Genomic DNA, 25783 nt, shown 5'->3' with positions numbered 1-25783 from the left:
GAAAAGGCTACTTTTCGGCGAACTTTTCGGCCGGCCGATTTGGGAAAGGCCTAATCCCCATGATGCCGAGACTTCAGGTCGGCTGAGGGATTATAAGCCTCACCATGACTAGGCTTCCATATGCAATTTTTTTTGTCTTTGCTTGTGAGCTGTGATCATTGTAAAAATATAAATTATATTGTACCTCAACGCGCGCGGGAGGTGTGCTGTGAAAACATCGATAACAACCGAGCCCGTCACGTCGATACAGATTACAGACAATAGGCTCCGAAAGGGGTTTTCTCCCAGTCAGTAATAATAATAAAATTAATAATAACGTATCACTGTGGCATAGCATGGCATGCAAGAGTCCACGCCCATAAACAGTTTATGGAGTCTAGCATGAAGGATCACTAGTATTACTAGTAAGTGGCTACGAAAAACATCGAAAAACATAGTATTAAAAAGTGGCTGTAGAACTACGACAAAAATAATACAAGACGGAAAGGCTGTAGGGCTTTCCCTATCAAAATAATAAATTCTACTACTACTACTACTACTACTACTACTACTACTACTACTACTACCGTCATGACTGTATACAGTGCGTATCGGTTATAGTGTGGTCGTATACAAGAATATACTGCCTACAAGAATGAACACTCATTTGTTCATAATCATAACACCTATTTTATGTGTAAATTTATTCTTACAAGCAGTATTATCGCATAGTAGAATATATCGGCCCTAAGAATGGATTTTGTGTAGCAAAATATGCCAGATTAGTGCAAAGTGTATCGCCTGTAGTAATAACATCTGTGCTCTGTGCATGCTCAATACAATAATATTCAACACAAAAAGAGAGTTATGTCCAACTGAGCATTGGAGAATCACTTTTTCTGTCCAGTCGGACTCTTTCTTCCGACTTCTCTCCTCCGCAGTCGCCTAGCACGACCGCGAGTCTGATCCGTGTGTATCATGATTGTGTAGACCAGGGAGTAGTACAATACCGTATTGTACTACTCCCTGGTGTAGACCTACATGATTGTACGTGTCCACATGCCAAACATGTATTATGTCACACGTGCATATTATGTCACACGTGATTTATCGTGTGTAAGAAATTACCCATATAAAAACCGCTCTGTGAGCGGTTCTGAAAAACCTCTACTGGTGCAGCCCCGTCGTAAAAGTAAGAAATTAGAACTGGCGCATTGTCCTCCCAAATGTGAACTGATCCACCTAAATCGCGATTGACGGGACCCGAACGCACCAGTAGCACGAGGTTCCTACCTGTGGATGCAGCTGGGGATGCTGGTCCATAGCCAAAGCCAAAGCGGCAAAGGTGGGCTTCGGGGTAGATCTAAAGTGTTGTATGGTAACTTGATCAGCGCCGACGCCGGCTGTGATCCTGTGCCCTCCCGACCTCGTGCTACTGGTGCGTTCGGGTCCCGTCAATCGCGATTTAGGTGGATCAGTTCACATTTGGGAGGACAATGCGCCAGTTCTAATTTCTTACTTTTACGACGGGGCTGCACCAGTAGAGGTTTTTCAGAACCGCTCACAGAGCGGTTTTTATATGGGTAATTTCAGTTCTTTTTCTGTTCCCTCCCCACCCCAGCCCAGCTCCGAAGATAAACATGGTGAGCACGCGCGCGATGCACTGTATGTAGCCATGCAACTGCAGTAGCACACTGAAACATTCCAGCCCTCCCCACCTTGCTACCCCGCACACAGACACCTTGTGACAAACACGCACATGCACATGGCACACACACACATGGGCACGCACACACATACATACATACATACACACACACAACCCAAACAGGAAATTCTTGATGAACATTGTATAATGCCATGGAAAGCAGTGGCCACCATACTTCAGGAAGTCAGTTGTGAAACAAAAATAATTCAACTACAATGTGTAGGTAAGCTGGCGGCCAAAGCACAACATTGCAAACCGTGATGATATTTGCCTAAGGATTGCAGTTTGCAGACCACACCATGGAAGCAGTGAATACAGAATTATGGTAATGTCATTTAAAGACAAGCAAAGAAGTGGCCACCATACACCAGAAACTTGCAGAAAGTCACATATCCAACAGATAGAGAAGTGAACAGCATCTGGTACAGCACACACAAAACCAAGCTGACCTGATACTCGTCCGAAGATCGTAAGTGGCAGATCCTTTTCAACGATAGCATGCAGGTGTACGTTACACGCATTGACAAAATCTGACTGTGTCACCGGCATACATTGTCATCACATGCATACCCCACAAGTTACACACATGCACAGTAGAAGCACAATAAAAGCAATGGAAAAATATGAAGGGGTTGCTGAAGCATCTTCACACTTCAATTTCAGACTTCGATGTGGTCGTCACGGGGTGATATACCTGCAAGATACAAGTGATACAGAAAGAAAGCATAAGGTCGTGAGGTAGGCTATGAGACACCACAAATGGGTCACCTACATGTATGTTAAGGGCTGGTGTACACACACACGCAGAATTATCATAATCGAGAATTTCCCAAACTACAGAAGAGCAATAAAATCCATTTGCATGCACAGGAGAAATTTTGCAGTATGATGCGCAGCTCGGGAATACACCTGTTGGCACTGGATTACATTCCCATTGGAATTCCCATTCACGTGGGATTCACAGAAGCAATTTGGCAGTGTGCTGCGTAATGCGACACGACCTGCGATTCTGCGTGCGATGCAAACTCGCACAAAATACCATTCACAGAATCACGACAAGACGTCAGCGATGCAACAGCGCCTTGCTGACGTGCCTCAAGTCAAAGCTCAATTTGGCAGTGTGCTGCGTAATGCGACACGACCTGCGATTCTGCGTGCGATGCAAACTCGCACAAAATACCATTCACAGAATCACGACAAGACGTCAGCGATGCAACAGCGCCTTGCTGACGTGCCTCAAGTCAAAGCTCAATGAGAATGCGTTTGTCGGTTACAACTGGTACAAATGTACAAGCAATTTCTGAAAATGCTCCTGTGAATCGTGCTTTAAGCAGTGCAGGAATGTCCCTCCTCCGCTCCCCCCCCCCTCCACACCCTCAGGGAACTTGACAAGGAAGGGTGGTCTTCGCGGTTCCCAACATCTATTTGCAGTTTCTGGTCTCCACTATGTCTTTTCAATGGGGATTTGTACGTACCATAAAAGCAAGCCTAAAAAATGAACAGCACATTTGCCGTCCCCCCACTGGGGAGGATGCATTCCACAGCTATCCTGACAAGATATTCCGAGAAGCGGTGCTGAGTGCAATGCATTGTGAAACTGAAAAAGCTGACCAAGCCGCGGCATATAACGTCTAAACTTCAATTGTAGTTTGCCAGCTGACTACTTTCAAACTCCATGTAGGTTGGAGTACAGCTGGCTTAGAAGTTGACAACAACGGCGCACGCACATAAGCAATGGCCACCTTACCTGTACTGTAGCAGTACTTCCGAGTTCCCGTATGGGAGTGCCCACACTGTGTGTGCAATAGCAGCCTCATCGGACCAGTTCAATGCGACGCGGACCGTCCGACACTGAGGAGGACATTGAAGAAGTCAGAGACAGGAAGAATGGTTGATTTACAATTCAACTAGCAAGGCTGCACACCCACGAGGTTCCACTCACCATTGTGCCGTCCTTCTTGGAATGCAGAAATAACGCTTCCTCTCGAGAACGCAGCCTGTGACAGAGAAAAAGGAAGGAGCATCGCCATCGGCATTGGTCCTCTGCTATCACCGATTGCCGAGTTGCACAGTTCACTCTAACAAGACTGAGGATGCTCTAGAACTCCCCATCCATACCATTATTGGAGTAAGAGGAAAGGTCAGATTGCCTAGTTCCTAGGGCCTAGTATTCCTGGATGCCAGGATGTGCTGCCCCCCCCCCCCCGCCCCTCCCTTCTACTGCCTGGAAAGGGCAACATATGTGACAGCGTTCACCAGTACAGTCGGAGGAGAACATGGGAGAAGGCAAAAAAGGGCAACACACATGAATCCCTTATAAACAAGCAGTGGCAACTCTAGTACCAGCAATGTTGGACTTACATCCCAGCCATTGCCGCCGGATTCAGCGGCTTCTTCTTCTTCGTCTCCCATCTTGGAAGCACTCCTTCCCGTAAGTTCAGTCCTGGGATCGGGAGTACAGTCGGAAGAGGACGTCGGAAAAGGCAAAAAGGCAACACACATGATTCCCTTATAAGCAAGCAGTGGCAACTCTGGCACCAGCAATGTTGGACTTACATCCCAGCCATTGCCGCCGGATTCCCACGCTTCCTCTTCGTCGTCTTCCAGTTCCCAGGTTCCATCTTGCAAATACTCCTTCTCGTAAGTAAGTGCAGTCCTGGCCTGGGTGGATGCGCAGTACATTGACGATGGCGGAGATGGAGCAGGTCAGGGAGCCCTATAGGGGTCCCGAGAGCAGATTGTGGCCAAATTCGGGACGATGCCGGACGCCAGTCAGTATGAAGTAGCGAATTGCGGACCGCCACGTAGATTGGGGTCGCGGGGTCATAATCCATGGGCACTACTCGTACGTTGCTCCAAAAAAGGGCACTGCACTGTTCCACAGTTGCTGTTAGCTGTCGCCAAAGGCACTTGGTAGGCCGGTAATTGGGTCACGTGTCAACAAAGTGTCAACAACGTGTCGACCACGTGTCTTTAGCGGTACACTAATTTTGGTGTCCCCAAACTGAAAACATCGAGCACCAGTATGGAAAGGCTTTAGACAGAAAGCCTTTCCAATATCGGCAATAAGAATCAAATGTCGTTTTTCAAACACCCACGCTATAACCGATACCTACTGTACAATGTAGTGACTACTAGCAAGAGTACATATTAACACCGGGGGTTATGTACTCTTGCTACTAGTGTACATAATCAGTCATTACAGCTGTAGAGTCTACTGCAGTAGACCTACTGGGCCCCGGACTGGTTGTATACGGGGTATGGACGCTAGCACGTGCATGGCCCATGCGCCGCGCCGGTAAATCACGTGCACAAAAGGGGAATCATTTTCTTTGAAAAAGTCAAAAACCGAAGCTGCATGCATTCATCATTAATTTTTGCTGTCGCTTCGACTCTCGACTCGAGTCTGTCCATCGAGTGACATGATTGTGTAGCTGAACTACAAACTAACTACATGTATTAGTATTACTGAAAGTCTTGAAGTTGAAGGGAGCTCAGTTTGAGATCTGCCACAGCCGTTTGGTCTCTATACGTGCCTATCACGTTGTGAAGAGTCTTGTAGATCTTGGAAGTGGGCTGCGATTTAGCTGGACAGTGTACAATAATAAGTTTAGTAGTGACTTCTGTTTAATACATGGACTTGCTAACTAGTAGGTGGTACGACTGCCAACAGCAAGGACTAAAGACGTGCTGAGCACAATGGACGAGGAGGAAAAAGCTTATGTCTGGGAAGCTGACTATGAACGTTCCTGGTAAGGTTTTGCAGTAGTTCTCAGAATGACCGCGACACGTGTTTGATTTTGAAAGCTGTGCTTTGTTATTGATGTTTGGTCTTGCTGCCCCGCAAGCTTGATGCTCCCTTGATGTTTAGATAATTCTGACGAGTGCAACCAGGTTTGTGGGCATAAACAACTGGTACTACGAATAATGTAGGCGTCCAAGCAAAAACAAACAACAGATTGATGATTTTTACGGCTGACCAATTTTATTACTAATTTTATGTTTCAAGCAACTATTAGTTGTAAACGTGTCCAACTGTTTTGCCTTGAATGCCTCAAATTGCATGGCCACTTCACTAGTGATGTCATCAAAATGCCATTTCACAGGGGGGAAATGCTCCCAAACATACTGTCCGCAGTTCCTACACGTCCCAGAGCAAAATCCTTTCGGATTTGGTCTCAGGGTGATGTGGGCTAACAATGGACCCTGTACTGTTTGCCCTACTAGTATAGACTACAGGGCTTGAAAGTTCTACGTCACAGCTGGGCCGGAATCATAAAACAAACTGAGTTTTTGATCCACTTGATCCGGAACTTGTATGGATCCATACTAGTACCGTAAAATCCCGCCAGAGCGCCCCTACCTCCTCGACGCTTCAGGTGGGGAGGGGCGGATGAGCGAGTCCTACTTGCCGCATTCAGTGCTACATGAAAAAGTACTCACCCTACGAAAACTGTTCGTGCATCTCGTACACCGACCAAAGGTCAAGAGCCAGGAGTCGTACAGACCCGACAAAACGCAGGGTTTGTGCGATCCCTGGTCAAGAGGGTGGGCACTGTTGCGTACATTTCCAACGGGGTTGAGCACGCGTCTGCAGTACAGTACGGCATCACAGACTGCGACAGAGTCATACGAGGATACAGTCAATCACGTCCCTGACAAGAAGTCAGGGAGGGGCGGATGGGAGAGACGGGGGGCGCTCTGGCGGGATTTTACGGTACATGTATACGTTTCGTGGATCCTTCATACTAGGCTGGCATCTGCAGTAGTGAATGGAATGGGCTCTCCTGGCCAGGCACCCAGCACTGGTACAGAGAGAAAGGAGAAAGTCACTCCAGCATGTGACATGAGGGGACTACCCACCAGATGTCATACTGTAAAAGCCATATAACGAAGTGCTAACTCAAGGCCGTCACAGGCCGCCCCACTTTTTCGGCCGTTTTTTTTTTTTTTTTTTTTTTTGGAGCACATTACAACAAAGCACAATGATCGCAGGTTAGCGCAAACGTGACAAATCCTTGTCCCCAATCGTGGTTTGTTGCAGAAAAAAGTCTTTCATTGCGGTTACACTGACATGGCACCAAATGCCTGGAAATGCTTGCAATTGGCTTCAATTTTTGAATTTTTTTCCCGGAGGAGGGTAATGTTTGTCAGTGTCTTCTTCGTTTGTTGCAGAATCAAAAAGACTTTCATTGTAATTACCGTACACTGAAATGGCACGAAATACCCGGAAATGCTTGCAATTGGCTTTAATTTTTGAATTTTTTTCCCGGGGGAGGACCCCGGACCCCCCCCCCCCCTTCTATGGCGACCCCACCTCCAAAGTCGGTGCGACGGGCCTGTAACTCTAACGAGTTAACGAGGAGAAATCTGTCGTTAAAATAGAAATCGTTATACAGAAATCGATACATATACCAGGGATCGATTTACTTTGATTTTTTTGCATAGCAGTCACTGCTACACAGTTTTACAATTGACTAGCAACTCCCAGTATTGATTAGCAGTTTTCCTTCATCAAAAGTTTACATGTATAGCTGTACAATAGCAGGATTTCGTACAGAAGAGGACAATAGCTGCAGTTGCTATTTGCTTTTCCAAGCGAATGTTCGACCTGAATATTTACGTTAGAGTTTTCGCTTGGGCACGTTACATGTTCAGCGTCCATCCGACTTCGAGTTCTTCACAACACAATGTCCTTCAACAGGGCAGTTCCACTGATTCCTTCGACAAAGAAACCTCAGGAAAGCACTCAAACGATCGTGACATTTCGTGCAAAGCGCATCGACTGATTTCGCTTTTCTCTTTTTCTTCATCGAAACGAATCGACATTCCTGGCGCGTCCAGTTCTTTGTCTCTCTTCTGGACAGTGAATCACTGATCAGATTCACTGACATGTTGGCTACATGAGACTAAGAACCGTCTACTTCAACTGTGCCTTGTCGAACAGAAACAAACTGAGCTTGAAAGTGAAAGAAGAAAGGAGAACATCAGGAAAAGTCACCGCCGTGTACAAAACTTCAGAAGACTGCAGTCGTGTACGACCAGTGCTAGTCCAGTGTCCAAAATCGAAAGAGCGCGACCCGCGCGCGGACTGAGCAGGAAAGGCCAGTTGGATGGAGTAGTAAAATACTACTCCCTAGTCAGCAGTGTGTACAACAGTCGCATGTAGACTGCACACAACTGGTCTTTGTAGTGCATCGCAGTTTTGGGCGATAAAAAACGAAAAGCGAATCGCAGCCAGTGAATTTTGATTCGCAAACTGCGATGCGAACCCGGATAAATCGATCCCTGTATACTGTCCTATTGAGCGTTGAGAATGAGTGAGAATCGTTACCTTTGGTACACGTAAACCAGTCGATTTGGGGAAATCGTTATATATATGCGCCTCGTTAGAATAATGGCTTTTACAGTACTTGGCTGTGCATGTGGTCAGTGTGGATCAGGGAGTAGTACTATACCGGGAGATCATACGATGAGTACGAGCATACGCGACCAGTTTGTCGATTGTCTCAGACCTGTTTTCACGCGGCGGGTGAGATGGTCGAAATACTTACCAAAGCAATTGAAAACATGTACATGTACATATGCGTGCAGATTGATCCGCGGCATGATACTCTTGAGTAGGGAGTAGTTAAGTATCTACCACTAAAGAGACTCCTGCTGCAGCCTGTACATATTCAGTGCTGAGAAATTCCAACAATAGTTTGCCTTTCGTAGTCAATCAGCCTACCCGTATTTCACGATAAAAGTCAGGCAATAACGGTGTGTCACTTTGGGAGATATTCCTGCGTGCCATGGAATTTTCTGTGTCGATACAAGCTATTCAGTGCCCGGTCAAGTATCGTGCGTACACTCGTGTGCAAAGCCAAGAGTTTGATTTCTCTTGCCTCCACTAAGGTATGTCTGCTTTTATGTTGTACTCTTACGTGTGGCTCTGCTGCTCTTTGGGATTTGGTTGTATTGGCAGGGAGGCATTGCATGAAGATGCCGAGGGTTCGTTGCAAGCAGCTGTTGATGACATCGCACTGCGAGCACAACGGCGAAGGTAATTTCACGCGTACGCTTGGACGTACACGTCTTTTGTACTGTTCTGTACCTGCTTGCGTGCGCGCACGTGTGTTTGACTTGAATTCTTGTGTTGCGTACCGTTTAGTGTTATTCCTACAGAACAATACGCCGCGCTTCACTGATCCGAATGTGTTTTTCATGCATGTGTGTTCCTTGTGCTTTTCCTGGATAGAGCTGCTGACAGGCCTGCCAATGTCCGCTTGGGAATGGTATGTCCACCCTTCAGCCCGAGTACAAATTGTTAGATGATTTGAACACATTATTCCCATTACCACACGGTGCTGTTGACCCGTCTCAACCTGAACGTTTTTGCAGTGGAGCATCGCGTGCACAGTTGTAACCGGCGAAATCCGACACTTGCCATAGGGGAAGCGTGATAAATGGACTTCGATGATGTCATGCTCCGTACAGAACTTTACGACAAAGCCGTATACATCCAAACCAGGTCGATCAGTCACATCGTAGGTCAAGTTAGGAGTATCAGCATCCAGTGCGCAATCATAATATTTTGGAAGTACTCTTGAGCCTTTCAGATGCACCTAGTACCTTGAGTGCACTTGTAGTGCTATACATACAGAGTATCTTTTTTCTATGGGCTAACTTCATGGCATGCTGTCTTCATTACATCATGCAGCTTCATTCTAGGACCCCAGAAAATGCACACACCACACTTTCCGCTGGCCTTGCAACTAACGGAACTGAAGTGTATGTACAAAGTTTACAGATCATGCCTGTGCGTGAACGAATCGAAAACGTGTGTGTTGGTACACAAGTTTTTGGGTTTTGAGTGTACGAATACAGGGCGTTGTGCGGTCAAGATTATTATTATTAGATATGTCATGCACAGGCCTATGTTGACATTAGTTATGTACTCTTGGTTATACTGTAAACCGTGAAATTATTGCGATTGTCTAATTTCTGCGAAATTCGCGACCGCGCGAAAAGGAGATCCATGAAAGGTTTAGCAAGAATGCCACAGGTTTAGCAAGAATGCCATTCTGCAATCGCAAAATTAAAACCTCGCAAACCTGTCCGGATTCTGAAAACGCGAACTAAAAACGCCGCGAAAATTTCACGCTTTACAGTAGGTAAAATATCAGCCAATGATATCATAGCATCCATTGATCTTTTTGCCTGTGTGATTTGGACCAACACTGGAAGACGTATTCATGAGTGGCCAGGCACTTTTCTAAAATATGAAGAGCTTTTTGGATATAAAAAGGAAAAGGATGCATGGATACGAGTTATGAGTAGTTTTTCGTCTTCTTATTTTGATGTGTCAATGTGCTGATAGATGCGTCACTTGTTCATCGTCGTTGATCTGTCCTTGGCCATGCGAGAGGGTGACATGTGGCCCACCAGACTGGATATTACACAGAAGGTGTGGGCTTGTGTGTGTATGTGGGGGGGGGGGGGCTTGTGTGTGTGCGTGCGTGTGTGTGTTTGTATCTGGGTTTGGGTCTGGATCTGTGTGCCTGTGCCTGTGCGTGCATGTGTGTCCGTCTGTGCCTGTCTGTGCTTTCCACAGCCAGGGATGCTCAATGAAATCTGGTCACGTGAGTCAAGTACACGCTGGGCGCTGTACAGCCCTAGACCTGTGAACACCGGGGCTGTGCTCTACTAGTGCAGGGCACCGCCAACTTGACTCACGTGATCGGATTTTAATTTTAATAACGGTATGCATGGTTGATTTGTGTACGGTATGGAGTGAGCTCAACCGTTTCTTTTTCTTGTTAACATCGTAGGCATGCTGGGCAGGAGGTAGAGGGACAGCTAGAAAACCCCAGACCGTTCACAGATATAAGTTTATTGATCCGACCTCCCTATAAGTGTTGATCAGAGTGACTTGAGGAAGGCGTTGATACCCAGTGCATAGTACTAAACGTGCTATGCGATTTTGTTGTGCTTACTGTTCCAACCACATGGCATGTGTGACATCAACACCCATCCGAATTGTCATGCAGTGTATGGCAATTCGGATGGATGTTGTCTCGTTGCCGTTGGTGTGACATTGCTACATGGTTTCGATGTCCTTTTTTCCTGTGTCTGCCGCTTGTAGCTGTTGAAAGACTTCCTATCGGAGTATTTCAATCAGAACCCAATTTCCCAGGTCAGTTGCACTTCTGTTTGCTAGTAGCATACGGGATGTACATGGTATGTGGCCGCTTCTTGCTGTATGCAAGATATTCTTCTGTCTCCTGTGTACCACTTCTCCTTGCACTGAACAAGACACATGAGCCATTTTCGCATGGCGAAAGGCTAGTGGAATGCTTAGTAGGTAAACGCATGTTGAGGTATCGCTCAAGTAGCACTGACTGAAGGGCGTTTTGTCACACATATAGGGTGCAACAACTAGGCACAAAACTGACAGAGCACTGAGACATTCGACAACCTGACACCTAGCTCCAACACATCTCCGGTGCGCTAACTAACAGCCTTCCAACTCGAAGGTTCTAGGCTTAGGAATGACCAACTGTGTTGGGGCTAGGTGTCAGGTCGTCGAATGTCTCAGCACTCTGTCAGTTTTGTGCCTAGTTGTTGCACATTCTGACTGTACACAGTATGTAGTTACAATGGTGGACGGTTACTCTTAACTCGTATCCATATGTCCTTTCCTTTCTACGTTCAATTTGTTCCAGATCTTTCCTTGGTGTCTTGTTTTCTGTAGCTGAACCATAACTTGTGCCCACATGACATTGTATTGTGATAACTTGTGCCCACATTATACAGGTAGACTCCCTCTAATTCGAATACGGTATAATTCGAACATTCCGTGTAATTCGAACTTTTTCGTCGTACCGATCTTCTGCAAGTCACTTCAAGTCAAAATCGAATGCATAATTCGAAGTACGAAAAGTGCGCCGGTTGGATAATTCGAACCCAGTCTTCGTACAGAAGAGCTGTTTACAGTACATTGGCTATGTCCTTTGAACGCTTATTTCGAAGTGAGATTGAGTTGCTATCCTTGTAATTCGAAGTTCATTCTTTTCTCCTTCTCTAGCCAAGAGTAGCTCAAAAATCGATCGATGGTCCGCTGCAGGATCGACTATAGCGCTCAAGAAACCCACCTTCTCTCGAAATTTCTTTCAAGCTCGTGCGAGGCAAATTGCAAAGGTTTGATTGAAGACGATGTCTTCCAGGTGGCTGACTCTCTTCGCGGATCTCGATGGCCTTTCTTGCCGCGCCAGCTCGTGCGCGGAGATGTTGGCGCACAAAAACACTATTGTCGTAAATATTGTCTATGCCTATGCTCCACTTCCGTTCTCCAGAACGACGTGCTGCTGTCCGACGGCCTTTCATGACGCGGATTAGGCAGCGCAGTTCTTTTCCGTTGAAATTGTTTCAGGAAAGCTGCAGTGACTGACAACTTCTCCACTAGAAAATGAAGATGTCAAAATGATTTTGTTTCGATCCAGTGGTTTGATGATCCGTTGTACACGACCGGTACGACCACCTTGCACCTATGTTTCGTTGATGCAAATAAAAATGTGCAAAAAATATTCAGCATGCGATTTCAAGCATTTTGACATACATATCAGTGCATGGGGCTGCATTTGGATAATTAGAAGTTCTGGATAATTCGAAGTTAGGGCCTGGCAATTTGAGGTTCGAATTAAAGGGAGTCTACCTGTATTGTATTACATTCTATCCAGGTTGGTGTAATCATCACTAAGAATGGAAGAGCTGAACGAATCACAACGCTCAGTGGTAAGGCAGCTATTCCTTGTTTCACATTCATTTGCGGGTAATGGCCTTATCGGTCGTGTTAGGTAATCATGGATTTCTTTGGCCCTGTCCAGTGCCCATTTCTGTTCTTCGCATGGTTTAAATCATGGCAAGTACCTATTCAACAGGGATGTGTCACATTCGTATCTTCTTCGGCATCTTCGGCATCTTGCGCAAATGTTGTGCCGGTATGTTACATGTGTATTGGTGTGATTCCATGCAAATTTATAGAAAAAGGACCAAGGAACTACAAGTTACGCTATAATGTACACTAACACCACCAGTTCCTAAACAATCAGCTCATGCGATAACATTGCACGACACTGACCGACGGTACTGACGTTCTACAACTAACTGGCTAACAGCTCTAGCACATCTAGGATGCGCACTCCAACAGCCTTCCAATTTGGAAGGTTCTAAGTTATAGAAATAACATGAGGAGCCCCCCCCCCCCCCAAGTTGGAAGGCTGTTGGAGTGCGCATCCAAGATGTGCTAGAGCTGTTAGCCAGTTAGTTGTAGAACGTCAATACCGTCGGTCAGTGTCGTGCAATGTTATCGCATGAGCTGATTGTTTAGGAACTGGTGGTGTTAGTGGACATTATAGCGTAACTTGTAGGTCCTTGGTCCTTTTTTCTTCTATAAATTAATCCTTGGCTCTCCATCCGAGTCAATTCCATGCAAATTGTTTTGAAAAATTGTTTTTGTTTTTGTTTTTGCTCTTGACAGGGAATTCTGCCTTGCATTTGCAATCCCTGGAAGGTGCTGCAAACTGTGCGGGTGAGCCATCACTTCAGAATGCTTTGGACATGGCCACTGGCATATTGAAGTGAGTATTTGCAGTTGCTACATGCATTAGGCTTGCCGGTTACTGTCAGAATCCGTTTTGAGGGAAGGGTGCTGTTTGCTGTGGCCACATTTTCGATAAGTGGATAATGTCGCAGTTACCACTGTCTGTTTTGCTTATTGTCTTCAGTGTCAAGCGTTGCAGTCTGTTGAGTTATTCTTCTTCTTGCTGTTCTGTCGTGGAAGTTTTCATTCTTCTGGTGCGTGGGTGGTTGCATGCATGAGTGTGTGTGTGCGGTAGCGCGCGTGTGGTAGTGTGCGTGTGGTAGTGTGCGTGTGGTAGCGTGCGTGTGGTAGCGTGTGTGTGGTAGCGTGCGTGTGGTAGCGTGCGTGGGTGGGTGGTTGGGTCAGTACTGTGCATTCGTGAATCCCCTATTAGAAATGAGACTTTGATATCTTAGTGCTGTAATTATGTGTTTCTTCTCCAACTTTGGTTTTTTATTAGTTTCTTTGTTCCGATTTGTTCCTTAGTACTTGTATAACGATAATTCCTGAAGAGTGCTTGCTCTTTTTTAGGGCTGAAACGATCATCCATTTAGCCCAATCGATTACTCTTTATCATAACGATCGATTATTCGATTATAATCTTTAAGAGGCCGCACCTGGGATATGTACGTGGAATGGTCAAAGTGGAAATATGTACACAATTTTGCACAAAAATGTTTTGTGGCATGATTGTCCACTAATGGGCAGCGTTACAAACAACAACTAGCCAACAATGGCTGAGAGTGATGCGGAATGTTCGATAGCACTGCCAAGACATGTAGCTAATAACAAAACGTGGAATGGATACGTTGGATTGCCAGTATGAAAATTTAATGTCACATAACAACAAATACTTCTTCCTAAGCTCTTAGAAGTACATGTACATGTATTAACTAACGTTTGTGCACACTGAGTATACATGATTCAAGCAAGGCAAGCACCATTACGGCTGGGCAGTGGTACAAATTGTTACTCCAAAGGTAGACTGGGAAGCGTGAGCTAGGCATCATCATCTTCTTCCTCTTCCTCCTCGCAAAGCTCCACCTGCTGTGTTGCTGCAGCCAAGGCTGTTGGCAGCTCACCAACATCAGTCCTTACCACTTTGTGGCAAGCACGGAGTGACATGTTCTTGTTCAAGAAGATCATTGCATCAATGGTGGCTGGGCTCAATGCGCAGCGGAGCTTGTTAACTAGCACACCGCATGCAGAAAATACTTGCTCCGATGGCACAGATGAGCCCGGAATGCAGAAGTACTTGAGAGCTAGCTTGCCAAGCAGGGGAAATCGATTTCCGTTCGTCTTCCACCACACAAGTAGGTCGGTGTCGCTTGGGCATTGGCGCTCGCTGAAAAACATGGCAAGATCCTCTTCCACGTTGCTGGCTGCTCCAGCTGTAGATGATGGTGAAGCCTGTCTCAGCAGCATATCAAGCCCGGATGCAGCACCAAATGCGACAGAGGCTGCCATACTGCCCGCTGAAATGCTTGCTACGCTGTCCATCTCTTGGACATTGTTGATGTTGACATTGCAAGCACCTGATCTTTCAGGTTACTCTTCACAATCTCGGGAGGGATGGCCAGTTGATCCAGGAAATCAAGGGAATGAAAACGCGGATCAATTGCTGATGCAATAACTAGAGGTGATGCTGGGTCCATTGTGTCCAAGCCAAACTTTGCAGTGAGGGCATCGGCTAGTTTGGACCGTAGATCAGCAACAGAAGCGGAGAAATCACCTGCCTGATGTAGCTGCTCATGGAGAGATGTGATGACAGGAAAGACAAGCGATACTGTCACATATTTTTGCCCACTGAAGACCGTTGTGGCAACCTGGAATGGCTTCAGCACCTTGATCAGCTCCTCGATGACGTCCCAGTCACTGTTCGAGGGCATCAAGTCTCTGTGCTCCTTCTTCTTTGCCACAGAAAGCACAGCAGTCACGGCTTGGCGAACAGTAAGGAGCCTCTCCATCATCAGGTATGCCGAATTCCAGCAAGTTGGTACGTCTTGGACTAGCTTCAAGCAGCCAAGGTCAAGCTGTGCCTCCCTCCTCAGTAATTCCTCTGTAGCTTGGTTGCTATGCCTGAAATAGCAAACAACTCGGCGGCAGACAGCTAGGAGTGCGTGGATAGGGCTACCATCCAATGCCCGACGAATGGCAGTTTGCAGGAGGTGAGCAGAGCAGGCAAAACTACTCCTGCCAAACTTTTCTGGCAACATTTTTCCAGCCAGGACAGTATTGGCAGCCTCATCCTGTACGATACCGATTACCTGGCCAGACTTGATTGTGAACATGGCAAGCGCTTCCTCCACCTTGTCGACAATCCGATTGCTAGTGTGACTCCCAGGAAAGTGGCACGTTGTGAGAACGACACTAGCCAGGTTCCCAGTTTTATCCACAAAGTGGCAGGTAACTGTCATGAATGACTGCGCAGCTCTTGAGCTCCATGCATCTGTCGTCAAACAAACCCACGAGACCTTTTGCAGAATCTTTTGCAGCTCAGTCTTCCCTTCTGCATGACGCGTGAGCAGCAGTCTGGTGAGGTGCGTCCTAGACGGAACAACATATCCAGGCATAACGAACGCAAGCAGCGATTTCAGGCCAGCATCACCTATGATGGAAAGTGGACGCAACTCACGACTGACCCAGTCCACGAGCAGATCCGTTATTTGCGTTGCTGTGGCCGGTGTGCAGGTCTTTTTAGCTGCTACTGGAGTGGACACAAAAAGTCAGTAATGGTCTTCTTCGAAGGTGATTCCTCTGCCTCTTCCCCAAGCACTTTAGGATGAACCCGTCTCAGATGCTCCTTGAGATTAGTGGTTCCACCTGTGTACGTGAACTCTTTGTTACAGTGTTTACATTTCGTCGCGCCGTCCTTGGGCTCGGAGAAGCTCTCCCAAACGACAGAACGCTTAGCTCTCTTCATGCTACTCGAAACGACGGGGAATATTGAAGTGCGCTGCTACCTACTAGATCGACGATGACAGAGTAAACTATTTTACTTTTACCCGCGTAAGTCCAACCAGTAAAATTCCTCGCTTGAAGTGTGAACTGTACGTGTGCTGTTATGTATGTAGACCGGACGCGACCTTGACCTTCGAGCTTCATGCTCCAGCTTCGTTGTACTACACTACAGTCCATTCAGAAAAGGTTGAGCGCTGGCTCTGGAGAGCTCCCGTGTTTGGCGATTTTGTGGTACACTGTGCAGTGCCGCGCGATTCGAAACTTGAAAAAGGGTCCGAAAAGGCACCTCAACTGGGGTTCGAACCTCAAATGTACTGTTATGCAAGTGGAGTGAACTTTTCATGGTTTTTACTCAATTCAGTGCTTTGGGGGCAAAACCTGGCCGAAATCCTATTCTTGTTATGGCTTGCTTTTTTGGAGAAATAGACTTCAAAAACACAATTGGAAGAGCATTCCATGGGGGATTGCCAAAAAAAGGAGACGAAAACTCAAAAATTGACCCGTTTATGGCCAAAAGCTAGGATATCAACCTTTTCTGAATGGACTGTAGGACTGTACTCGATGTTTGAACTCACGCTGCATGCACTGCGCGTACTCTGTCCTGAGCGGCTGCGACGCAGCGCGTGCAGTGTGTAGTACTGTGTACTATAATTATATACTCTGCGCTGCATGCACTGCGCGTATAATAAATTAAAAATTTTAAAAACGCGAAATAATCGTAATCGGTAATCTAAACGATTGCTCGATCGTTAGAGTTATCAAACGAGTACTCGATTATTCGGTATAATCGTTTCAGCCCTACTCTTTTTTGTTCTTTTTTTGTTTCCACCTCACTGGTTACCGAGCAAACTGCTAAGTAATTTGCACACACAAGTGAATCTGTTTAGGAAAGTGTTGGAATGACAGTGCGACTGTGGTGGCACAGGCAGAAGGGATCGCATTGCTTGTTCCCAGTGTTGACGAAACGAAAAGCACGGTTCTCAGTAGTGTCTGCTTTGCTTTGCTTCTTGTTCAGGAATATGCCTGGCCATAGCAGTCGTGAAATACTGGTGATCCTTGGCAGCTTGACATCATGTGATCCAGGTGATATCTTTCAGACCATTGAGGTACATACTCTTGCTGCATGCACTACTGAACTTTCATGATGGGTCCTACCTTAACTTCTGTATCTACTTATAGCTACTAGCATTGCCATAAAGAAGGTTTCTAGCATCTTGGTACTTGTGTACATGTGTGTGCAAGTGGCTGGCTGGCTGGCTGGCTGTGCCCTTGCATGCATGCGTGTGTGTTTTTGTGTGCGTGCGTGCGCGCGTGTGTGTGTGTGTATGTGTGTGTGAGTGCGCGTGTGTGTGTGTGTGTGTGTGTGTGTGTGTGTGTGTGTGTGTGTGTGTGTGTGTGCGTATGTGTGCGTGAGTGTGTGCGTATGTGTGCGTGAGTGTGTGCGTATGTGTGCGTGAGTGCATGTGTGTGTGCGGGTCAGTATACATACATGAGCGCACAAGTGTGCAATTGAACATTGACTTGCTGGCAGCTTCTTACCAGGCTGGACTGCCTTTTCACTTGTGGTGTATGCTTTGCCCATATACTTTCGCTTCTTTCGCTAACCATCCTCTTCACCACTGAATAGCTCGATATCTGCTGTGTACTGCTTCACACACCCGTGCGAGCGTGCTCCGCTTTCGTCCACTCACCACCACCTGCTCCAATGAGATAATCTGTGTATTCTGTGCATGTGTTGTCTCCTTCACTTCAGGACATGAAGACAGCTAATGTGCAATGCTCAATTATAGGCTTGGCAGCGTCAGTGTTCATCTGCAAACAAATCTGTGAGCAAACAAGAGGTAAAGTGATCACTGTTAACTTGCTTTCAAACATCCTCTGCTGCTTAGACCCTGTTGGCTGCTTTTATCATTTTTCCAGGCAGGCAAGCATGTCTAACAGTGGACAGTCAGTATCTTGGACTGTGCAGCTATCCCCTCCTCTTCGACCATGCCAATTCACACGCTCCCCCTGCACGGGTAAGAGGGGGGGGGGGGGGGGGGGGGGGTGTCATTGGCTCCAGCTTTTTTCTTGTCTGATATTTGAGCATTGCTCTTGAGCTTGCTGTGCAGTATCAGGTAGTGAAAGCAGTGTAGTCTGTGTTGTGTTGGAAGCTTTACCCACAGATTCCATAGGACACAAATACGTGATATATGATAGGAACGGAAAGAATAACGACGATCTGTGACTGACATGACAAAGGGAAATTAGCAACTCTCTGAACAGGTGGGCATGCGTGCATATACGAAAGAGCATGCACGAGTCCCAAGTAGTGTATACATGCGTACATTTTATAAAAGGATGAACATCAGTATAGAGACATCTATATGCATAACCTCAATCTGCGGACAGCAGAACTGTTTCGTCCTTTGTGGACGCATCAGCGCAGCACAGAGAAAATGAGGCCGAACCTGATAGCAATGAAAAATAAATTTTCCAAATTCCAAATTTTTTTTATGGTTTGTGCTGTTTTGGCAGCATGGTGCGCTCTGCTACCCAGAAGAACTGCACATGCTGCCCACCTGCAACGATAGTAACATGTGCTCTTATTGGCCACAGGCCATCGTGAGAATTAGGGTGCGTTCTTAAATTCTCTAGCTTCTAGGAGAAGAAGAAAAGAGAAGTCGAAGAAACTGGGATTCTTCAAGAACGGGTCTCGAAGAATTCGGAGATATTTTGCAGATGTCAAGCAAAATGAAGCGCCAAAGGGGCCGCGATCTTGAGTGCCACGAATATAGTATGTGCTGTGCGTATGCGAAAAGGGGAATGCGTACACTCATGATCAACACGTGGCTTTTAGCCTAGTTCGCATGCGCTGATCCCAAACCGCGGGAATCTCCAAGTTTCAACCACCTCTGAAGCTTGGAGAGCTTGGAAAGCTTTGGAGAGCCTCCTAAAATTCGGAGAGGATATAATAACAGCTCTCGAACTTTTCGGAGAGTCTCCAACTTTTCCGAGAGGATTTAAGAACGCACCCTTAAAGATTTCAATGTGCATGTGGGTGTGTGTGTCTGGGTATGCGTGCATGTGTGTGTTTGTGCCGTGTGTTTTCCTACTTCCTCCAGGAACGTACACAGTGGCACTGGATGAGACTCATTTCAGAGATTTACTGTTCAGACATGTTCCACCGCCGCCAGCAGAGGTGAGTCTGGTCGTTTGAAGCATACCTGTAGATGCAGGTGTATGTCAACAATGTGCACACAAGGTGTTGAATCACTGCCACAATGGTGGACCATTGTCTAAGAAAAAAGGTGGACCATAAAGAAGTTCTTTTTCGGCCAGATTTAGCATTGATAATTGTGCAGACACACTGGTCCAAACCCCCTTTGTGGCCAAATTAGAGTTGGGGTTTTGAGCCCATTTTGGCCTAAATCGGATTTGACAAGGCCAGAGATGAATTATTTCTGAATGGACTGTAGAGGTGAAGCAAGCGACAGACATTTCTTACGTATCTTTTCTTCTCTTGTGCTTGGCCATTGTGTTGCAGAGTGGAATGGAGGCGTCGCTGATTCGCATGGGTAGGGAAAAGCTGCTTTCAGTGCAACACATAGTCCGTACTCAGTACAGCCCTAGTGAAGTCACATGGTTCTGTATAATAGTCCATGTATGACCTGGCCCTAGCGAAGTCACATGGTTTTTGTCTATGGTATGCACATCACCTGGCCCAGTCAAGTCGTATGATTTGGCCCAAGTACGATTGAATTTTCGAATGCACAGAGGTAGGCAGCCTTGCACTGTCGAATGTTTGTTTGGGTATTTGCTGCACGCTGTGCCTACTAGTCATCATGGATAGATGAGATGAGTTCTTTGAAGTTTCTAGAGATGGAACACATTATCGACAGGTTCTGCAGCTTCTGCTGAATGCAAAATGTGTGATTCTGATTCATATATTTGTTTCTTGGTGTCTTGTCTTGTTTCTGCTCCAGGTTTCCCACAGCATCATGCTGGATCCATACCATCTCTCTGTGCTTGGTATGTATCTAAGTTTAGTCGCATCACTGCTTGGTATGTATCTAAGTTTAGTCTCATCACTGCGTGGTATGTATCTAAGTTAAGTCTCATCACTGCTTGGTATGTATCTAAGTTTAGTCGCATCACTGCTTGGTATGTATCTAAGTTTAGTCTCATCACTGCGTGGTATGTATCTAAGTTAAGTCTCATCACTGCTTGGTATGTATCTAAGTTTAGTCGCATCACTGCTTGGTATGTATCTAAGTTTAGTCGCATCACTGCTTGGTATGTATCTAAGTTTAGTCGCATCACTGCATTGCCTCGTGTCTACATTCTGGGATCACAATTTCCTGATACCATATTTTCCGGAGTATAAACCGTACCCCCCCCCCATTTTTTGCCACGAATACAGACATCTACCCTATTTGTCACCGTTAATTTGATCGTCAGAGTATAAGTCGCAACCCCCCTTTTTTGGGTGAATTTTGTGTGTTCAAAGTGCAGCTTATACTCCGGAAAATACGGTACAATTCCCTGTACTGTCGGCCATTCGCCATTGGGCATGTTAGCTCCTGGCGCAAAGGGACGGTCACAGAGTTTCCCTTCCCTTTCAGAAAGACATGCATTAATTTTTAAGTTGTACTTGATGTGTTTTGTCTTTGGCAGCCATGTGGAAACACCAAATCTCACGTATCAAGGTTACTTCTGTCCACAGGTAAGTATTTTTTAGATTCTAATGGTGTTGCGGTGGGACTCAAAGGTCATGTGTTTCTTTTAACTTTCTTTTCCTGGTTGAGCATCTTCCCGTTTAGTCATTCTCCTTTCTCAACCGTTGTGTATATGCATAGGTGCTAGGTGTGTGCATGTTGCGTACACGTACACATACGTGTGTGTATGTGTGCGTGGATGCATGTGTGGGTGTGTGGGTGTGGGTGTGTGCGCGCGTGCGTGCATGTGTATGTGCATGCATGCACGTGGGATTGTGCAGGTGTCTGTGTGTGTGGGTGTTTGCGTCTCTTTTATGAGCGAAATATTTTTTCCCAAGTGTTCCACAACATTTAAAAAAAAAACCAATAGGCAAAAGGCCAAATCGCAGCAGCATAATATGTACGTATATCCACTTTATATCCACTTAGGTAAGCAACAGCAAGTTAGCAATGCACTCTATCTTTGCCATATTATTGACATGCAAGAAAGTCCTTGTGTTTTAAGTTAATGTTATCTTCTGGTTTGTTGATGTTGTTGTGTAGTGCAAGACTAAGTACTGTGACCTTCCTGTTGATTGCAAAGCCTGCCGTAAGTTGTGCATGTAGTGTGCTCTCTTAGCTAGTGCTGCTAGTTGTGTCAGGCTCATACTGCAATTTGTATTGAGATTTTCCAGTGTACATAGTGACAGTCATCATGAAGCACTGCTGCTCATAGTTTGGTGTGTCACTGGAATATGAACGTGGGCAGCTGAACTTGACTACCAGATTTGGCATGCGCCTCTTTCAACTTCGAGTTCACCAAGTTTAGCCCCAGCCAATGTTTGTACATCATTGGTTGGGCCATTGCATCTACGAGGGCTCAGTAGCCAGCTTTGTCCGTCTCCCTGTGCTGAGTAGCTAGCGTCTTTGTGTATTCTACCACATGCTTATGTGTCTTTTCTCAATACACTGCTTATGCGTCTGTGTTGCTATCATGTTTTCTGGCTGCACAGAGCTGACTTTAGTCTCAGCACCACACTTGGCTCGTTCCTATCATCATCTATTCCCACTGCCGTCCTTCAAGGAACTGCAGGTCAAGGACACACCAGCCGTGTAAGACAATGTGTGGGAGTTGTGCACTCTTGTGCAGTTGTGCCGTGCGAAGTCTTGCTGCAGATGTAGTTCAAACATACAATACACAGGTGAAGAAAGTGTCTGCTCTGAACGTCAGAGCTCGCGCATCCTGCTGACTGACTTGACACTTGACTGACTCACGACTGCGTCTGGAGCACACGAGAAGCCCATCGAGCCTTCCACTCGGCAAACCTGCAAGAAAGCACCACTCCCTGCTCAATACACAGTGTTTCGGGGAATTCACCTTTCACAAGTTGAACTTGTCGTGGGTCAGTGAGTGTCAAGTCAGTTGGCAGGAAGCGTGAGCTCCGACGTCCGGAGTAGACACTTTCTTCACTGATCACCGCCGATGTCGCAACTTATTTCGTACAATACACGGGTGCTGGGTAAATCCGCCCATTGCAGTGGAATGCCAATTGCCCGAACGTCATCTATTCCCAAATGATCAATTGTCGGAAACATTTGGTCACAGTGATTTGAGGGGGATAAAATGAGTTTTTCTCTTCTGTTGTTTCTTCCTGCCCGGAACACTAGGACACTGTTGCACAGGATGCATGACACCAATGTGTCGTCAAAAGTTAAACCTTTCTCCATTGCTAAATTCAAGGAGCAGAAGTTTGTCGTATTCCTGTGGCACTGACGAACTAGAATGAGACATAATGAAAGCAGGAGGGCGTTGCCCCCTCCCCCCCCCCCCCCTTATCCGAACAACTTCCCATCTGAACCCTCTGAACCCCTGGAGACAGCAGCCTGCACCCGGAGGAGTACGGATGATCGGGAGCGGCACTCTACTGGAAACGAAGCAGCACTGTTGCCTTCAAGCACATGGGCCAATGTCATGTTAACACTACTGTAGAGCTGTGTCAGCGCTGTCCACTGTAACTCTTCTATTGGGTTTTAGTGATGGGAATTCCTCTGGCCAGCCCTGTAGATCAGTGGTGATAAGTGAACTTTCTTTCGTTGCTATCAGGCAGGCTCTAAAGCCTTTCATCCTGTACTGTAACAGGAATCACAGCACATGCACAGTGTTGTTCAGCAGCAGAGATATGTCGTTATCCTTGTGGCACTGCGCCGACTCCCAGTCTCCGGCTGGTGTGAATAGCATGACAGCCAGCTGGTGCAATTGTTGCACAGCTCCGGTCAGCAAGCCTGCTGACCAGTGCCAACATCAGTGGCGGGTCCAGCAATCTCTACAAGGGGGGGATTCCAGTTTAGCCAAAACTGAATAGCTGATACGGTTTCTAGTAGTACATTTACGAAAATTAGGGTTCCCCTGGAACCCCTGGACATCAACCAGCCATATAAAGAGACTACATTTTTTGTTTTGTTTTTGTTTTTTGTTTTTTTTTGTAGAGCATATGATTTCATGGCACTTTTTTCAGTTTGTGAATAGGGGGGGGGGGGGGGGGGGGTATATATTGCTGCCACACATACGTTCTCTTAACTTTGGGCGATTTCCAATCATTGTTGCAAAACCTCCAATGTGCTCTTTCCAATGTGCTCTTTGTGTGTGTGTGTGTGTGTGTGTGTGTGTGTGCGTGTGTGTGTGTGTATGACAATGTGTCCTTCCGTGTGCCTGCACACTTACAGGGTGTGTTGTGGATGTCAGCTCCAGCTACAGAACACTCTGGTGAGCACAGTGTGTATTGGGGAAAAAACAGTTTCTTGTCTCCAACTGAAATGAACACCACCACATTTTCATCATCATAAATATTTTAGCGTTGACTTGTGATTGCATTGTAACTCGTTTGGAGATAGCATCTTTGTGAATGACCAAGGGTACTGAATGCTTGAGTTTCATGATTGAACCCCCCCCCCCCCCCCCCCCCCCAGAAATCAAAGCACTTTTGCATTAGCAACTCAAGCTGGAGGTGCCCAGTAGAGAGATATGCCCGTATCTGAGGTATCCGGATAAGAGACTTTTGAGTGTAGTTCAATTTCGCAATTCAGATTTGTGTTAACAGTGAAGTTGCCTGTCCTGTGTGTGTCCCGATCCGCAAAGGGCTGACATTGCACCTATTCCTTCTCCACAGTGGATCAGTAATGGAGGCGCTTACAGTTTGTCTTGCTTTAATATTTCATTGTCTAGCACGCTGGTTTGTCGCTGCATCAATACTCTTGGGATTGCTGTGTGTTTGACTGTTTGTCTCCCTGTCCTGCATCAATATTATAGTTATTGCTGTGTGTTTGACTGTTTGTTCCCCTATCTTGCAGGCGTACATGTGCCCCAACTGTCAGAATCACCTGTGTAGTGACTGTGATGTGTACGTGCACGATTCCCTGCACTCGTGCCCAGGCTGCTGCAGCTCAGCCATCACCCCCGCCACTGTGGCAGGCATCGGGTAAGGAGTTCTGCATCACCGTCATCACCGACACTGCCACCACCACTGACACACTCACCGTGGTGCAGCTCTGTACAGCTGGCTGTGTGCTGGGTTGCTAGTCAGTCGTGACCTGCCGACTGGCTGTGTGCTGGGTTGCTAGTCAGTCGTGACCAGCCGACGGCACAAACAGGAACACTGACTAGCAACCCATGAGATATGAAAGCTTTGAACTCCAGCTGTGCTACCTGTCAGCTAGCTGAAATGCCCAGTCCTGGTACATGAATCTAGTGGGAGCTGAGCTGAAGGCGGAAGCTAACGGGTAGTGTTTTGACAGATCCTGCTGGTGTGGTGCCATTCCCTATTACCTCAAGTTGCTCATCCTAGTGTGGAAATACAATTACTTTAAAGGGTAACTTTACATTACTCCAACCTACAAGGTAGGCCCGCGGGAGCAATACTGTGAGCAGGGAGTTTGAGTGGAATGTGTCTCCGGCTCAAGTGGCCCCAGAGTTCTGGCCGAAGTGTGCCCTGACTGTCAGTTGCCCACAGTTCATCATTAGCTAATTAATGTCAGTTAACTGTTTCTTTTGTTCCCAAACTCCACTTGTCATTGTAATCGTCTTGCTACTTACCGCCCAGGTGACTTTCCCAGTTCCGTGACAGGTGGTCTATTGGCTAGTTGCCTTTGAATTTGCATTTGCAATCACCTTGCTACTTATCCCTCAGGCGACATTCCCTAGTCCGTTACAGGTGGTCTTTACAGGTGGTCGATTGTCTATTTTGCCTGGGCTTTACAGGTAGTCGATTGGTTAGTTGCCTCGGGGTCTCTACCGTCCCTTGTCTGGCTTAAAAGTTTTCACTGTTGTCCCAGTGGGTTTTATGCAAATCAAAGCATCTAAAAAGATGTATTTTTTATCACAGTATCCGCTTCTACCTGTTATTCCCAACGCTTTACGTCTACGTTGCTATGGTTTTATCTCAGCTGCACTTCAGTCGTCTCATTTTTACTGCCAAGAATTCTTAGTTGTGGGTTGCTTTAGTCGCTGCCTCTCTTTCTTCTTGAAAGCTCCCTGTCTCCAGGCTCTTATCTGCGTTATTGATTGTTAGCGTGTTGTCAGCAGTTGTCTAGTGTCATACAGGAGCGGGGTAGCGTTTACACGAGTAACGAGTGTACTATACACTGCTATGTTAGTAGGTCGCTCGTCGACCAGAGATTGTTTCATCCATGTACCTCTGAAAACATGCCCTACAGCCTATGTCGCCAACATGCAGCATACAATAACTCTTTTGGGGGGCATCCGGCATTATCGATAATTTCACAGAACGAAAAAGTTTAGTTATGAGAACTTATAAGTATAACCCTCCCCAGCCACCCAGC

At 46.4% G+C, this 25783-nt stretch overlaps 2 protein-coding genes across 3 annotated transcripts; one reads left to right on the top strand and one right to left on the bottom strand.

Annotated features, from left to right (window-relative positions):
• Positions 1-1814: 1814 nt before the first annotated feature.
• LOC135807004 (uncharacterized) lies at positions 1815-4735 on the bottom strand. Its single transcript, XM_065321104.1, has 5 exons — positions 4244-4735; positions 4049-4130; positions 3630-3684; positions 3435-3538; positions 1815-2381 (listed from the first exon to the last, which is right to left on the bottom strand). Exons 1-4 carry the CDS (start codon positions 4519-4521, stop codon positions 3501-3503), a joined length of 453 nt encoding a protein of 150 aa, XP_065177176.1. The 5' UTR covers positions 4522-4735; the 3' UTR covers positions 1815-2381; positions 3435-3500.
• A 381-nt stretch (positions 4736-5116) lies between these two features.
• Positions 5117-25492, top strand: LOC135827186 (general transcription factor IIH subunit 2-like). Of its 2 annotated transcripts, XR_010555367.1 has the most exons (18): positions 5117-5439; positions 8655-8732; positions 8928-8964; positions 10050-10136; positions 10815-10865; positions 12409-12463; positions 13209-13308; positions 17287-17377; positions 18025-18112; positions 19376-19452; positions 19798-19828; positions 20237-20282; positions 20928-20976; positions 21512-21557; positions 21961-22060; positions 23672-23711; positions 24296-24535; positions 24577-25492. XR_010555367.1 is itself a non-coding variant. In XM_065339716.1 (17 exons), the coding sequence occupies exons 1-17, from the start codon at positions 5387-5389 to the stop codon at positions 24425-24427; spliced, it is 1161 nt and encodes a 386-aa protein (XP_065195788.1). In that variant the 5' UTR covers positions 5117-5386; the 3' UTR covers positions 24428-25492. The 2 variants fall into 2 exon arrangements, 1 of the variants encoding a protein (XP_065195788.1); XM_065339716.1 differs by having other exon boundaries at positions 24296-25492.
• Positions 25493-25783: the final 291 nt, after the last annotated feature.

The sequence above is a fragment of the Sycon ciliatum genome, chromosome 1 (assembly GCF_964019385.1).
Source record: "Sycon ciliatum chromosome 1, ocSycCili1.1, whole genome shotgun sequence".
Classification (NCBI taxonomy): Eukaryota; Metazoa; Porifera; class Calcarea; order Leucosolenida; family Sycettidae; genus Sycon; species Sycon ciliatum.
The sequence above is the reverse complement of the archived record's forward strand: the minus strand, read 5'-3'. Positions and strand labels throughout refer to the sequence as shown.